This window comes from Limanda limanda, chromosome 7, assembly GCF_963576545.1.
Source record: "Limanda limanda chromosome 7, fLimLim1.1, whole genome shotgun sequence".
Classification (NCBI taxonomy): Eukaryota; Metazoa; Chordata; class Actinopteri; order Pleuronectiformes; family Pleuronectidae; genus Limanda; species Limanda limanda.
In genome coordinates, this window is record NC_083642.1 from 16,020,926 (window position 1) to 16,035,141 (window position 14,216).

At 43.0% G+C, this 14,216-nt stretch overlaps 2 protein-coding genes across 4 annotated transcripts; one reads left to right on the top strand and one right to left on the bottom strand.

Moving 5' to 3' along the window:
- The first annotated feature begins 818 nt into the window (after positions 1–818).
- On the top strand, positions 819–8,540 carry slc2a1a (solute carrier family 2 member 1a). The gene is made up of 12 exons (XM_061075305.1): positions 819–941; positions 1,023–1,121; positions 1,201–1,361; positions 1,474–1,598; positions 1,690–1,842; positions 2,074–2,199; positions 2,279–2,466; positions 3,276–3,386; positions 3,508–3,609; positions 5,846–5,921; positions 6,146–6,273; positions 8,009–8,540. The coding sequence occupies exons 1-12, from the start codon at positions 897–899 to the stop codon at positions 8,231–8,233; spliced, it is 1,539 nt and encodes a 512-aa protein (XP_060931288.1). The 5' UTR covers positions 819–896; the 3' UTR covers positions 8,234–8,540.
- Positions 8,458–13,138, bottom strand: ca6 (carbonic anhydrase VI). Of its 3 annotated transcripts, none has more exons than XM_061075303.1 (10): positions 13,043–13,138; positions 12,270–12,446; positions 11,646–11,794; positions 11,468–11,563; positions 10,833–10,899; positions 10,009–10,166; positions 9,733–9,859; positions 9,521–9,604; positions 9,389–9,421; positions 8,458–9,300 (listed from the first exon to the last, which is right to left on the bottom strand). In XM_061075303.1, the coding sequence occupies exons 1-10, from the start codon at positions 13,131–13,133 to the stop codon at positions 8,663–8,665; spliced, it is 1,620 nt and encodes a 539-aa protein (XP_060931286.1). In that variant the 5' UTR covers positions 13,134–13,138; the 3' UTR covers positions 8,458–8,662. The 3 variants fall into 3 exon arrangements, with proteins under 3 accessions (XP_060931286.1, XP_060931287.1, XP_060931285.1); XM_061075304.1 differs by having other exon boundaries at positions 8,458–9,297; positions 12,270–12,449; XM_061075302.1 differs by having other exon boundaries at positions 12,270–12,449.
- Between the last annotated feature and the right edge of the window lie 1,078 nt (positions 13,139–14,216).

The window sequence follows — 14,216 nt, forward strand, 5'->3', positions numbered from 1 at the left end:
AATACAGCATATCTCATTTTGTAAGAGGTTGAGTGAAGATTTATCTCTTTTGTGCCTTCAGGGCAACAACCTTTGTACAATATGAACACAGGAGTTCTCACATGAATAAACATTACAAAATCAGAAACACAGTTGACTAAATATATAACACATCAATAATCATAAGAAATATAAAAATTGATACAAATGATCCTATTTACAGCGATGATCAAAAGATGTAACTGTTAACAAGCATGAATGTTTTATGTAACAGTGCAATCTTTTGTGATATTTGCTCTGAGAATAGTTCTAGATTGTTATTTTTTCATTTTGGCCAGCAGCATTGTCTGCTCACGGACATACATTTAAATGTGAGCCTTGTTTTTGCTATCAGGCGTCCACCAAAAGAACCGGTTGTAATGGTAAACAGCCTGAGGGCCGTGGTTCAGACAAACAGACTCAGTTCTAGAGATACACGTCGATGCAGCACATGACAACTGAGGACAAACCTGAGGAGATTTACACTCGGTGTTTCTGCAGTTACTATTATATTAATTATAAAGAGTGAAATATCTTTTCTTCAGTGTGAGAGCAGGTGAGTCCTTCAAACCTTTGCCAGCTGTGTATGCTTCAAGCCACTTGTCATGAAGTGGAATAAAAGCAGCCACATATCCCCACATATGAATGTTGATTCAGCCCTGAGCAGCGTCGATTAATAACTGGAGTGTATTGCAGACAAAACATTTTGAACCTGAGAGTATACAGCAGTGAATAAAACCGTATCTGGGGCCAAGCTGTAAACCACTGCTGCGTTCTCTGACCTCATGTCCAAAGGGCAGGCAAGAATCCAGCGGTGGAGAATAAACAGAGTGTCGTCGCTGTAGCTGCAGAAAGTGACAACAAGTCCAAACATAGCCATGGAGGTGAATGAGGAATGGGAGAAGCCTGAGGAGAGGAGAGGGGTAAGTAACAGCACAGGTGTGATTATCAACAATGTGCTTTGTCTGTTCTGTGACGCTGTACAAACTGATGTCTCCCGACAGAGGTTAACTGCAGTCCTGGTCCTGGCAACTCTCATATCTGCATTCGGTTCATCCTTTCAATACGGATATAATGTGGCTGTGATCAACTCTCCTGCACCGGTAAGCCAAGAAACTGAGGCTTCACTGCATCTATCTACAGTAAGGTCAGGTTTCGGTGATGCGTTGTTGTTCTCTTCAGTTCATGCAGCAGTTCTATAACACCACCTACCAAGAGCGCTATGGGAGACCAATGGAGGAGAACCTCATGACTCTGCTGTGGTCTCTGTCTGTGTCCATGTACCCGCTGGGAGGTTTCTTCGGATCTCTGATGGTGGCTCCTCTGGTCAACAAACTAGGGAGGTAATGTACAATGTTTTGCCCCATCGAAGAGTCGTTTTTTTTTACCATGCACGATAAAAAACGGTATTATTGTTGATCTAATATGACATCACATGCACTGATCCTGCACCAGGAAGGGCACCCTCCTCTTCAACAACATCTTCTCCATCGTTCCTGCCGTGATGATGGGAGTTAGTGAGATCGCCAAGTCTTATGAGATCATCATTGTGGCTAGGTTTATCGTGGGCATCTGTGCAGGTCAGATACTGTGTTTTCAGACATGCAAGTCTTCAACATGGAAACTTAGAAGTTGTTTGATTTTATTCAATCCATCATTTCCTGTCTGTAGGTCTGTCGTCCAATGTGGTGCCCATGTATCTGGGTGAACTCTCTCCCAAAAACCTGAGGGGAGCCATTGGCATCATACCACAGCTCTTCATCACCATTGGCATCCTCAGTGCACAAGTACTGGGCATCAGAAACATACTGGGCAACAGCACAGGTACTGGCTGCCATAGTGGACACATGTTATTATAGCAGAGGTTGTGTTTTCAACCCTCTCCGTTAGGGACTGTTGGGCCTTGGTGGAGGTCTGCGCTCTACTGAGTGACATTCTTGTTCATACTTGTAAGTTAGAGAAGTACATCCTTGTGAGCTGATTTCATAGATGCAGGAGAGTTTTTACATGTGGTCCACAGGTTACAATAAGTGTCTCTGTTCCCTCTGTTTCCAGGTTGGCCCCTCATGCTGGGTCTGACTGGTATTCCTGCCCTGATAGAGCTCCTGTTTCTACCCTTCTCCCCAGAGAGCCCCAGGTACATGCTCATCCAAAGAGGAGATGAGAAAACAGCGAAGAAAGGTTAAGAAAATGCATGGTTAACAAACAAAGACACAAGCTGAGAATTCAAACTATAATCCAGCATGTTTTTACGTCGCAGCGCTACAGCGTCTACGTGGCTGTGACAATGTGGACGATGAGCTTACCGAGATGCGTCTGGAGGAGCAGTCGGAGAAGGCCGAGGGCCGCCTGTCCGTGCTTTCCCTGCTGTCCCAGCGCTCTCTTCGCTGGCAGCTGGTCTCCGTCATCGTCATGAACATGGGCCAGCAGCTGTCGGGGGTCAATGCGGTGAGACGCGCCTGTCCGGCTCACATCATTCTCTCTAACCCACTGGACACACTACGTCTAGATACAGATTTAACACCAGATCCGTGTGACATTTAAACAACATGCTCCAACAGTTCGGAGTCATTCCCAACTGCGGTGCTGCTGCATCCTCCTCCTCATCTTTTCATTCTGTTCTCCAGCTTTTTAAAGGAATAGTTTCGCCCAAAAATGAATTTTAAAGGGGACATATTATGCCCATTTTACCACAGTTGATATGGTTCATTGGGGTCTTGATGAAATGTCTGAAACATATTTTGGTCAAAATACCACAAGGATCATTTAAAACAGCACCCTTTTTACCCTGTCTAAAACAGCCCTCCTCAGATTGACCTGTTTTGAGTGCCCCCATATTAACGTGTAGAAGCACTACAAAAGAGGAATTTTCATTGTGTGTCCCCTTTAAGTCATTATCTACTCACCACTGTGATTATAGAGGGGTGGGTGAAGAGTTTGAGTCCATTAAGCACTTTTGGAGTTTCAGGGGTAAACAGTGTTGCAGCCAAATCCAATACAACTGAAGGGGACTCCTTCCTAAAACGTAAAAAAACAAAACAGAAATTGCCTCCATACTGCTCCTGTGGTGTCAATGAGGCCATTTCTAGTCGAATTTGAATGTATGGGGGTTACAGGTACCTGGATGACACCACAGGAGCACTCAAACTCTATCACCCACCCCTCCATCTGTATAGTGGTGAGTAGATAATGAGTGAAGTTTCATTTTGGGTTGAACTATCCCTTAAACCATCATGCATTTCTCTCTCCCCCCCCAGATCTACTATTACGCAGACAGCATTTACGCCACTGCAGGAGTCAAGCAGAACGACATCCAGTTCGTCACCGTGGGAACCGGGGCGGTGAATGTCTTTATGACCATCGCTGCTGTAGGTGCCCAGTTCATTCAAAGTTTGAAGAGCAATAAACATCTGTGGAGGTGGAGTCTGATGTTTAATCACATCAGCAGGAGATGATAGTTATTAACAGGTGGTTGTTTTGTTTCACCAGGTCTTCATCGTGGAGGCCTCAGGGCGAAGGCTGCTCCTCCTCTGTGGATTTGGGATCTGCTGTGTAGCCTGTGTGCTGCTCACTGTTGCTCTCAAACTCCAGGTACCACAGCTGCTTCAACACGCTACTGTGCTGCCCTCTGGTGGTTCTGAGTACAGAAGCATAGTCTATTGTGTGTCAAGAGTTTCTCAACCTTGAGATCAGGAGATTTGTTGTGCGTCACAGACAGATTTATTTCATGTGGGTTAGGGTTAGGGTTATTATTAGAATATTGATCAATAAATTGAATACGTTGGGAATATAGAGTTCAGTGTGAAGGTCCAGGCAAAGACAGTGTGTTCTCCAGCACATAGAATTTATATGAAATAATTATTATTCACTTTTACATTATCTCTTTTTATGCAGCTTTTCATCCACAGGCATAGAAGCTGTAGCTTTATATGACATGATATCATAATTAAAGGAGACCAAAATATAAATTATAATCATAAAATAAGTCATAGTATGCATCCAATAGATTACCAATCAGTGTTTTCAATGCAGTCTTCACTTCTTGCCTCTTTCAAGGAGGTTCTGTGTTCGGTTTATTCTTCAAGTTATCAATATTACTTATTTATGACTAAATAACAGTCCAGGCCCCTCCTCCTAGATTATATCTGTGGATTGGATAATTGTTCTGCTGCACTGTTGTAATATTAAGGGGGAAGTCATAATGTCCCACAGTGTATGGATGAAGACACGATTAATCTTTCCTAAAGGCTGTTGAACTTTTAGTCGTATTTGTTTTTTTAGTGTTTGCTTCATCTACCGTTAGTAATTTGGGTGTGTAACAGTTTGGTAACCCAGGGTGTGGACTGAAAAGCACATCTCACAAAAGGAAGCTTATTTAGAAAAACAGATCTGCAACAACGAGTCAGAAGTAAAACAGGTACAAATCAAGACAGGGGGGGGGGGGGGGGTCTAGTATTATGTCACTGATGCAATGGAGGAATAGAAAAGGACAAACACTATGACTGGTGCTGCATTCACATGATAAACTGGAAATTATATTACATAATATGTTGGCTGTATGACAACAACCCTATTGTGCATTGACAGTTTAACACAAATCTATTAGATTTAGCTTTAGTTGCATTTAAAGTCTTCTGCTGGTATGAAACATCACTAGACAGTTTTCAGGCACTTTAGTAAGAGTCAGGTTGGATAAACTGGAGCTACTCACATGTCCAAAGTGAGTAATTGCAATATTCAATTCAATTTTTATTTGTATAGCTATAAACAATCAGAAATGTATGAGGGGGCTGTACCATTAAGAGACTTAAAAACAAGGAAAATAATTTAAAAATCAACCCTCAGTGATACTGGAAGCCAGTTTAAAGACGCTAAAACCAGAGTAATAATGTGATCTATTTTCCTTTTTCTCGTTAAGATCCATGGCTGCTGAAGTTTGTACAAACTGGAGCCAATCAATGGATTTTTTCGACAAACCTGAATAAAGTGAATTGCAGTAGTCCAGGCGAGAAAGTAGAGAGTGAAGTGACAAGATTAGGGACAACAAATATCAATTATGAGTGATCTGTAATGGAATATAATAGAAAGGGATAATTTTACAAGGGAAAGTGGAAGAAAATTAGCAGTCTTGCTTTTCTAAGAAACAGTGCAAATAAAAAAATTTAGTTTAACAATCCCACAAAAGACACAAACAATCAATGCACAACCCATAATGCAAGACTGATAAATACTTTAAAATAGAAGTGGACCTATGTGTTATTCTACAGAATGGATATTGCACTAAAACAATGTGATTTTAGGGTCCACGGCAGAGAGGCAAGACCCATTGCATCAGTGCACACCGCCGTCATTGTAAACCAGAGGCCACTCTCTTTAGCTTTGAGTCAACAGTTTAACCTTATGGCCGCTGTGTCAGTCATTTCCAGGGAACTGAAGCACAGCAGATAAGGTGTCACTGTGCTACAATGACGGCAACTTCTTTTTCATTTTAACTTAGTGCTTGGTCTGCAAAATAAAATGACAACTTGACATCTCTTTGAGTAATGGGCTCATGAGAACTGTGAGACATAAACACACTCAATGACCACTAAAGTGTCCATTATAACAAACCACAAATCCAGCCTTGCCTTCCTGGAACACTGTAATCTCACCTGCACCATTTTCACTCAGTCAATACTTTCAGCAACATTTTAAAGAGACAAACAGAGATCAGTTGTTTAACCATCTTTCGACATCAACTCCCACAAAGGGATGTTGTTGTGTATTTGTTCCTGTTTGAAAGTATCATTTGTCCCTGATAACAGCTGCTGCTGGTTTGTGTTGGCAGGAGAGTGTGACGTGGATGCCATACATCAGCATCTCCTGTGTCATCATTTACGTCATTGGCCACGCCATAGGACCCAGTGAGTCTGACCCCCCCCCCCCCCCCCGGTGGTTATCTACACACACACACTGATTACAGCAGTCCCCTCTATTAGCTGAAGTGTTGTTTGGACGTGAGCAGACGTGATGTAAATCTACTGTCACTGATCTGAGACATGACCATCCTCCGCAGTGACCCCGAGGAGAGGCCGAGTGTCTCCAGGGTTGTTTTGGTTTGTAGTTGACCACACGTGTGCATCCGCAGGTCCAATTCCTTATGTGGTGACCACTGAGATGTTCATGCAATCGGCCAGGCCCGCCGCCTTCATGGTCGCAGGATCCGTCCACTGGCTCTCCAACTTCACCGTGGGCCTCGTCTTCCCCTTCCTAGAGGTCGGTTGCACAATTTCTAAGAACTCTTACACTGAAGCAGCAAAAGTTTATTATTTCAAAATGTAATTGCAGGTGTTTTAGGTGCAATCAGCAGCTGAATTACTCCACATCCTTTCGGTAATGAGACCATTTGAAACAACTTCACTCCACTATAAGCAGTTTGTCTCTCCTTGGCTTTTCATACCATCTTATATAAAGAGATAAACATAAACAAAACCCTGTCACTTATTTACTTCCTCCTGAGGATTCATCTTCAGACCACAAAGCAAACAACCAAGGAATGTGTCTTAGTTTCTGCGTCCGAGTAACAGAAATCAAAACAGAGCATTCCAGTACAAGTAGTCTGCAACTCACATGTCACCTCAGCTCCCCTCTCTGCTGCCGATGATGCCCGGCCAGCTGTCCCTGGTCCAAGCTGTCTCACCAGACAGGCAACAAATCCAAAACCTTCACCAAGGTCATAAGCTTTTGTTTTTAATTCAAACTCTTTCGCTGAAAGTGTTGATTCATTTTGGAGTATGTGGTTTGTAGAGAAGTGCACATGTTGTACTGTTGTCTACCCTTGTGGATAAGAACAGTGTGGAAACACTTGGCCGCACAATAAACCGCAGCCTCCAAAGTGACCATGCAGTCCAATACACACCTCTCTGAAACTGTGTAATCACAACATGAGCTAGAATGGCACTCAGTAGAAGGTATACCTCCGCCAAGGCCCCACAGTTCTAATAAAACCATATTTCAACCAACAAGACATTATTTGTATAGCCCAAATTCACAAGTCACAATTAAGAGAAGAAAGTATAGCATCTAACATAAATCCAGAGGTGAAGTGTATCAGTGTAAAAAGTGTTTATACTAAAGACATGTCTGACAAAGATGAAGGGAGCAGTGATGGTTGTGTATAGCCGATGTATTGTATATGTGAGAAATCTAGTGATCATAATTCATGATCATGATGCCACCGTGACCTATGATGGGGCTGCAGCTGCGATCCTTTGACATCTGAATTCACTAGATCCAGATTTTGATTCGGACCAAAACTCACATCGGTCCCCAAAATAGGCCTGTTTTATTTCATCAAGATTCAAGCATTATCCTTAAAATCAAGAAAAATGTAATCAAGGAAAATGTGCTATCTCATAATGTTGAGAAAGTGAAGAAGAAATCCTTGGATCTGTCCCCCCCGATCCGGATCCACATGGAGATTTTCAATACTTTTAAAAGGGAAGAAACTGTTTGCACACTTTGTACACAACCATCTAATTCTCATGAGAAAAAGCTAATTTTACTTAATCACGTACTATTCATCCTGTGTGGACAGAATGTTCATACTCAGCCCTTTTTTATTTTTAATTAATTGTCATTTTAACTTTTAAATTCTTTATTTTTATTCTATTATCCTGTTTAGATTTATTCTCTTGTCTGCCTTATTCGGACTTGCCTGCTGCTGTAACAAGTTTATTTCCCCGATGTGTGGATAAATATAGTTCTATCTAATCTAATCTAAATGTGTTTTTCCCTGACACATACTTTTCACCACGTTTTATGGAGATCGGCTTGTTCCCTGTTTAATTACAAAAAAAAACAAAGGCTAAAGAAAACAACATTCCTGAAGGAGGACTTGTTGACTGTTGTATCAGACTTCATTAGTTTCAGCTCATTGCTCCTAAAGAGCTGCCTGCTATCATTCATCTTGACCACATGCTGATCACACTTCCTGTCCTTCTCCCTCCAGAGAGGCCTGGGCCCGTACAGCTTCATCATTTTCTCCTTCATCTGTCTGGTCACGCTGATCTACATCTGGCTGGTGGTCCCGGAGACTAAGAGCAAGACCTTCTTGGAGATCTGCCAGATGTTTGCCAAGAGGAACAAAGTGCAGATTAAGTTGGGCGATGGAGAGCTGCCACGAGAAGAGAGCAAAGAAAGCCTGGTGGATGCCGTAAAGGTCACGGCCTTCTGAAGACAAACAAGCGTATTCAGATGACAGGAAATCTGTGCTCTGGGGGTGACTGTAACAGACTGTTTTTTTTCCAAGAAACTTTAGAGTCTCTTATTGTATAGTTTATTTTTACCTGCTGTGAAAAGAAAACAAACACATCTGTGCATTTCAATGCAGGCTGTCGACTAATGCTTGCAGCTGTACGGAGGCGTGCATGAGTCATTAAACAAACCAGTAAATCACTTATAAGCCTTTATTGATGCAAAGATGTAAATACACACGGCTGAAGAAATGAAATATAGTTTGCATTAAATATTCATTCACAGGTGCCTGAAAGACATTTATTCTTCATCACAAATATGATTCACGGCCATGTAAAATTCTCTCCATCGGTAGTACTCTGGTTTAATACATGTTGAAGCTCATACAAACAGGAGCAGCTGAGGGCGTTCAGAGACATCTGTACTGACTGTCCAGCTGAACCCCCCCGAACAGACTCAGTTCGGTGGTTCCCCAGCTGAACACGTTTCCCACCACCGTGCTGTTCCTCTCACACGACATCTGGTCCCGGATGCTTGCTGTGGTCAGTACGTAGTCCCACACGTTGACGTCGGTCATCTTACCCACAAAGGCGTCCGCGTTGGAGATGCCCAGGAATCCGTCCTGGTCTTTGCCCAGGATGAACACGCCACCGGGGCTGATGGTGTAAGCGCTTTTCAGGTACCGCTGCTCCCCCACCATGCCGTTGATCCACAGCTGGGCCCCGCCCGTGTGGGTGGACCAGGTGATGCAGTAGTTGGTCCATTCGTGGGACTTGACGCTGTGTGGCAGGTTGACGAACTCGTTGCCGATCCAGAGACCCACCTCTCTGGCGTCTCTGTCTTCAACGATGGAGATCATCAGCTCGTTATCGTTGCCGTTGCTGGAGTAGGAGAGGACGGTGTGGATGCCCGCGATCTGGGGCAGGACGTGCATGCAGACGGTGAAGGCGTGGAGGTCCATTGGCTGGCTGAGAGTAGCATAAGCGTAACTACCCAAATTTTTCTCCTTGAAGTTGAGCACCAGAGGAAACAGAGCACGAGTTTCTGCTGAAAGGGAGACAATTCAAAATCAGACTGGAGAGCGAGAAAATAGTCCCACCTTTAAACGGATTCGGAATGTAAACAAAGCTCTTACCAAATTTAGAAGGTCTTCCGTTGTTTAGTCCACCTAAGAGGAATGTGTAAGGGAAAAAAAAGACATAAAAATCCTTAATCTTAAATCTGTAAGCTTTCATTTTGCATTTAGCCATTTCAAGAGCTCACTTACCTGAGTGCATGTTCTTCCCCAGAGAAGTGATCAGACCCTCGATCTTCAGCAGCCTGGACTCAATCTCATCTTGGCGACAAAATGCTAAAAAATAAAAGTTGAGAGAAAATGACATGGTTGAAAGTCAGGCCTTGGTGGATGCGCCAATAACACTCTGTGCAATAAATGATAATTCTCTGTTGTGTAATCGCTCTGTTGCACATGCTACATACTTCCTTTTCCAAGGCGTGGGAGGAAAGAGGACTGCACCACGCGGTCGTTGAGAGGCTGGGCGATGCGGTAGTCATTCCACAAGGTCTTGTTGTCCATGTCCATCAGCGTACTCTCCAGTTTCCTGATCTGAGCACAACAGAGAGGAAAACCAGCTTGACATTAGAGATAACATTCAATAAGTTTGAAATTACGAGTCTGGTTTTTCTAACACAACCAAAAGGTTGCAAGTTTCACTTCTTTTTTTCTCACAGACACTGCCCTCTGTCTGTCCATACCTGGTTATGTGAGAGCGTGATGGGCGTGTCAAACACAGTCCAGAGGATGCTCTCGTAGCAGGGCGGAGTGGTGAGCGAGCCCTGGTACCTGAAGAAGTGGTTGATGTTCTCAGGCAGCATCGAGCGCACGTCAATATTGGATATGTTCATGGACTGGCCTGTTGGGATCAAACAAGAGTCACATCATCGACATTCAATGCATATATTGTTAACTTGTGTATTTACATAATCCAAAATGTTTCCAACAATGTTCAAACCCAGATAAATCCCCAATTTTATTCAATTTGGTTGCCTTCTAATTTGTCAAATCCATTTTATCTGTGGCGTTGTCCAACGACGTATCACGGAAGAAAAATACACTGCTAGCCAGTTAGCTAATTAGCAAGTAGGCTTTCTTTTCCCTATTATTATTGGTCCCTCTTAATGAATCCCAATTATATTAATTGACAACGGTGTTGAAGAAGACAACTACCATGATCCATCACTGCTTTACAAACCAGGTATTTTGTTATCACTTTGATTGAGAGACTCCTGGTGGCCGAAGTTACATATTGTACGTTTAAAGGTAGCCTGTGGAACTGTTGACCACAAGCAGCGCTGTGAAGCAATTTCTTTTTTTTTTAAATGTGTGTTTCGCAGTTTGGTGTGTCTCTTGTTTGAGATTGTACATCTACGTGCACATGGGTGTACACACTATTTCAAAATGTTCAGAAAATCCCTTTGCACATGTTTTTTGAGGAATGAAATGCAATAGACATGTTTATTAGACCCAAGGATACAGAAGAGGACTCAGTGGGGCCCCATGTGGTGCAGAGCTAACTCACCTGCGTACTTGATTCTGGCCAGGTTCGAGATAAAATCGCTGTAGTAGGTGTTCTCAAAATGACCGTCCTGGAAATCAAACAAAGCTGTGTCAAACGTAAAGCTATATTTAACTGGAACCCTAAACATAGCTTTTAGCTTTAAAGGATTATTCCGCTTCTTTGTAACTTGAGTCTTGAGAGAGCTTATTGCAGAGTAAAATTGTGTGTATGGTATGTTAAGTTAATGTTGAGCCAGAGGGTCAATTGGAAACTGTAATGAGTGTTTGCGATTGAAAATTTGGCCAATAGTTTTTTCCCATGATGCACCGTGACAATTTATCTGAACCAGTTCTTATTAAATGGGTTTATCTTAATAGAACTAACTCTGTGCTTCATCTCAGCAGATGCCAGTCATGGTGTCAGCGCAGCGATGACAGACGCTGACCGCCGGACATCCACAGCTTCCTCTGAAGGCAAGCACTCATTCAATATGTCGACATCCAGCTGAATTCTCAAACGAGCTGTTAACTCAGCATTTTCTGAAGATTATTATCTGAAATAGTGTTGGCATTCTGTGTAGATGTCGAACAACCTGGCGATCAGACAAGCGCTTACATTTAGAGGAGGGTGGACGACAGCGTTTATGGATTACTTACATCATAGAAAAAGGCGAGCACTGCCAGCCCGTCTGGTTTGTCTCTGGCTTCTTTGAAGCTCTTGTACTTGTCAGAATTGTAATGGACGACATGGAGCTGGAAGACAAAGAATAACAGATTAGATGCCGTAGTCAGTCCGGGCCCCAGCTTGTGTCACAGTCTTCTCTATAAAGCCGACCTCTGCCATGTAACGGATTCCATCGATGGTGTGCTCGGCTCCGCTGGCCTCCAGGTCCCAGCCGCCCCAGTGCAGGTGCATCTGGACGGCTGTGTATTTTCCAGGGAGACCTTTGTCGATCACCATGGTGGGAGGCAGGTCGATTTGAACTGATGCAACACAAATGAGTCACCAAACAAATTACTGACTTTTTACTTTACTTTTTTCTTCCAGGCAGCCATATACATTTCAATGTATTCCCATACGACATGATAATGAAATGGCTGGCTTTTGAAACTTGCTTGATTTTTCCCTCCCCTCCTCCACAAAACTTGGTGCAAGGATGTGGAATGGGTGAGGGGAGAACCCAGAACATTTGAGTGCAGATCAAGATCATGAGATGTATGCAAGATTTTTTTTTTAATTTTCACAAATTTCCCAGAGAATAATTCATAGATCTTAATGGGGGGAAATGCATATTTAGGCCACTGATATCTATGCTATTGAAATTGATTGAATTTAAAGTTCTAGTTTGGTAATAAGCTACAATGAAGATATAACATGCATATATTTTGATTTTCTTGTCAGTGGTACTTTAAAGTCGGATTTTTAAGATAAGAAAAGAGGCTTAAAAAGGTGTCTTACCTGAGTGGCCGTTGTTGGACATGAGGAAAGTCCCTTTCTGATCGTCATACCCTTTCAGCTCCAGATGTAACATGTCCGGGTTGTGTGTGACGCTGCGCCGCTGGATGTCGATGGGGGACTGCTTCTTTCCTCCACACGCTGGGTACTTGGTTGGCCAGTGCATCTGGTCCAAAGCTCCTTCTGTGCCCAGATGCAAAATAATGAAGCTAAAGCTATTATCACGTTGTAAAAAGTGACCTGGAATGTTGAGTATTACACATGTCGGATGTGACCCTGCTCGGAAAAAGTGCTCCTGTATGGCACATGTTGGCACATCGAGGAGAACAATTAGCCTGTTGGTTAAGCTGGCATGCGCAGAACTCGTTCAGCTGGATAGTCTTGCAGCTGATGTGTATTTTCCTATAGTAATCTGCAGTACACTCCTTATAGTTGTCTTTACGAGCTCTTAATGTAACCAGAGTCTGACTGTGTTTATCCAGGTATTTGGCACATGCATTGTGCCCAGATGACCCAGGGGCCAAATGACTCGCTTAAATGTCGTCTAATAATAATCACAATCACAATCACGTCTAAAAATAACATGAAAACAACTTGACAGAAGTGCATTTGCTGCGTTGTTGTCTTGTTTGTGTCTTGTGCCAAAACAAATACGCACTGGAGAGGTTGCCGCGCAACTCTTCCATCCGGCGCATTTAAATCTGATCACTTTCACTTATTCTTCATGATAAAACGTGAGTTTGAGAATAAAATATCAGGTATTCAAAACAGCCTACCTGTGTATGTCCAGTGAATTCCATCGTGAGGAATCCCGGCACTGACAACACAGACCAAAACAGCGGAGACGAACGCAGAGAGAAACTCCATCGCTGCTGCTGTGTCTCAGTTCCCTCTCCCAGGACACTGACACCTCTCACAGGCGCTCTGCCTGCATTTAAACAGCCTGCAGTGAAGGGAGGTGTTCAAACCTGAAAACGCCCAGAGCTCTTCCCAGCAGCCCAAAAGTGACAGGGAGAAAAAAAAAAACTCTTACTGTAACTGACAGTCTCATCTGAAATGTATTGTTAGATAATACATTTCAGTGATTGTGCAGGTTTTTCTGCTCAGCAGGTATTAATGTCAAGTACAGAATGTATCATTGATTTCTACTCAAGGACAAAAGTTGCAGTCAATACTGTGTGTGTGTGCGTGTGTGTGTGTGTGTGTGTGTGTGTGTGTGTGTGCTTATGTTATCTTAGCTTATTGAAACTCAATCTGTTTCCTCAATCATATTTTGGTGACTTTTCTTCCTTATGGGGACAAAAAGCAAGTCCCCATAACTCAAATCATCACATTTTAAAGTGAATACATGTTTTAAGGTTAGGGTTAAACAAGTAGAAACTGTTTTTACGGTTAGGGATCAGCTGTGAACAGTGGTTGGAATAAGGTTGTGTTATGTTGGGATAAGTTTAGGTTAAAGCTAGGTTAGGATTAGTTGGTCGGTCATGGCTTGAGACAAGGTCTGGAAGTCAACGTCCTGTGTGATTGTTTGTGTGTGTGTGTGTGTGTGTGTGTGTGTGTGTGTGTGTGTGTGTGTGTGTGTGTGTGTGTGTGTGTGTGTGTGTGAATAAAGGATCTTGTGGCTTTTCTTTGCAACATTGATAAGCCTGTCCTTCCCTTCATTATTTTGATCACGGCATCTCCTTTCCTTACAAACACTTGTCTGTCTGTCCAACATGTTTTCGGGAAATTGAAAGGAAACCCAGTCACTTTGGTGGTGACGCAGTGAGTCATCCTGACAACATCTGGACGGTTGCTGATATGGAGACACACTCATGAATTAAAAGCATGGGAGCCAGAGATGATACATAAAATCTGCAAAATATTATGTCGTGCATCACCTGGTGCCGCACACTAGTTGTAACATGTTCTGCACATCAACTGTAAATGCCAGAGTCGTCCAACCCAGGG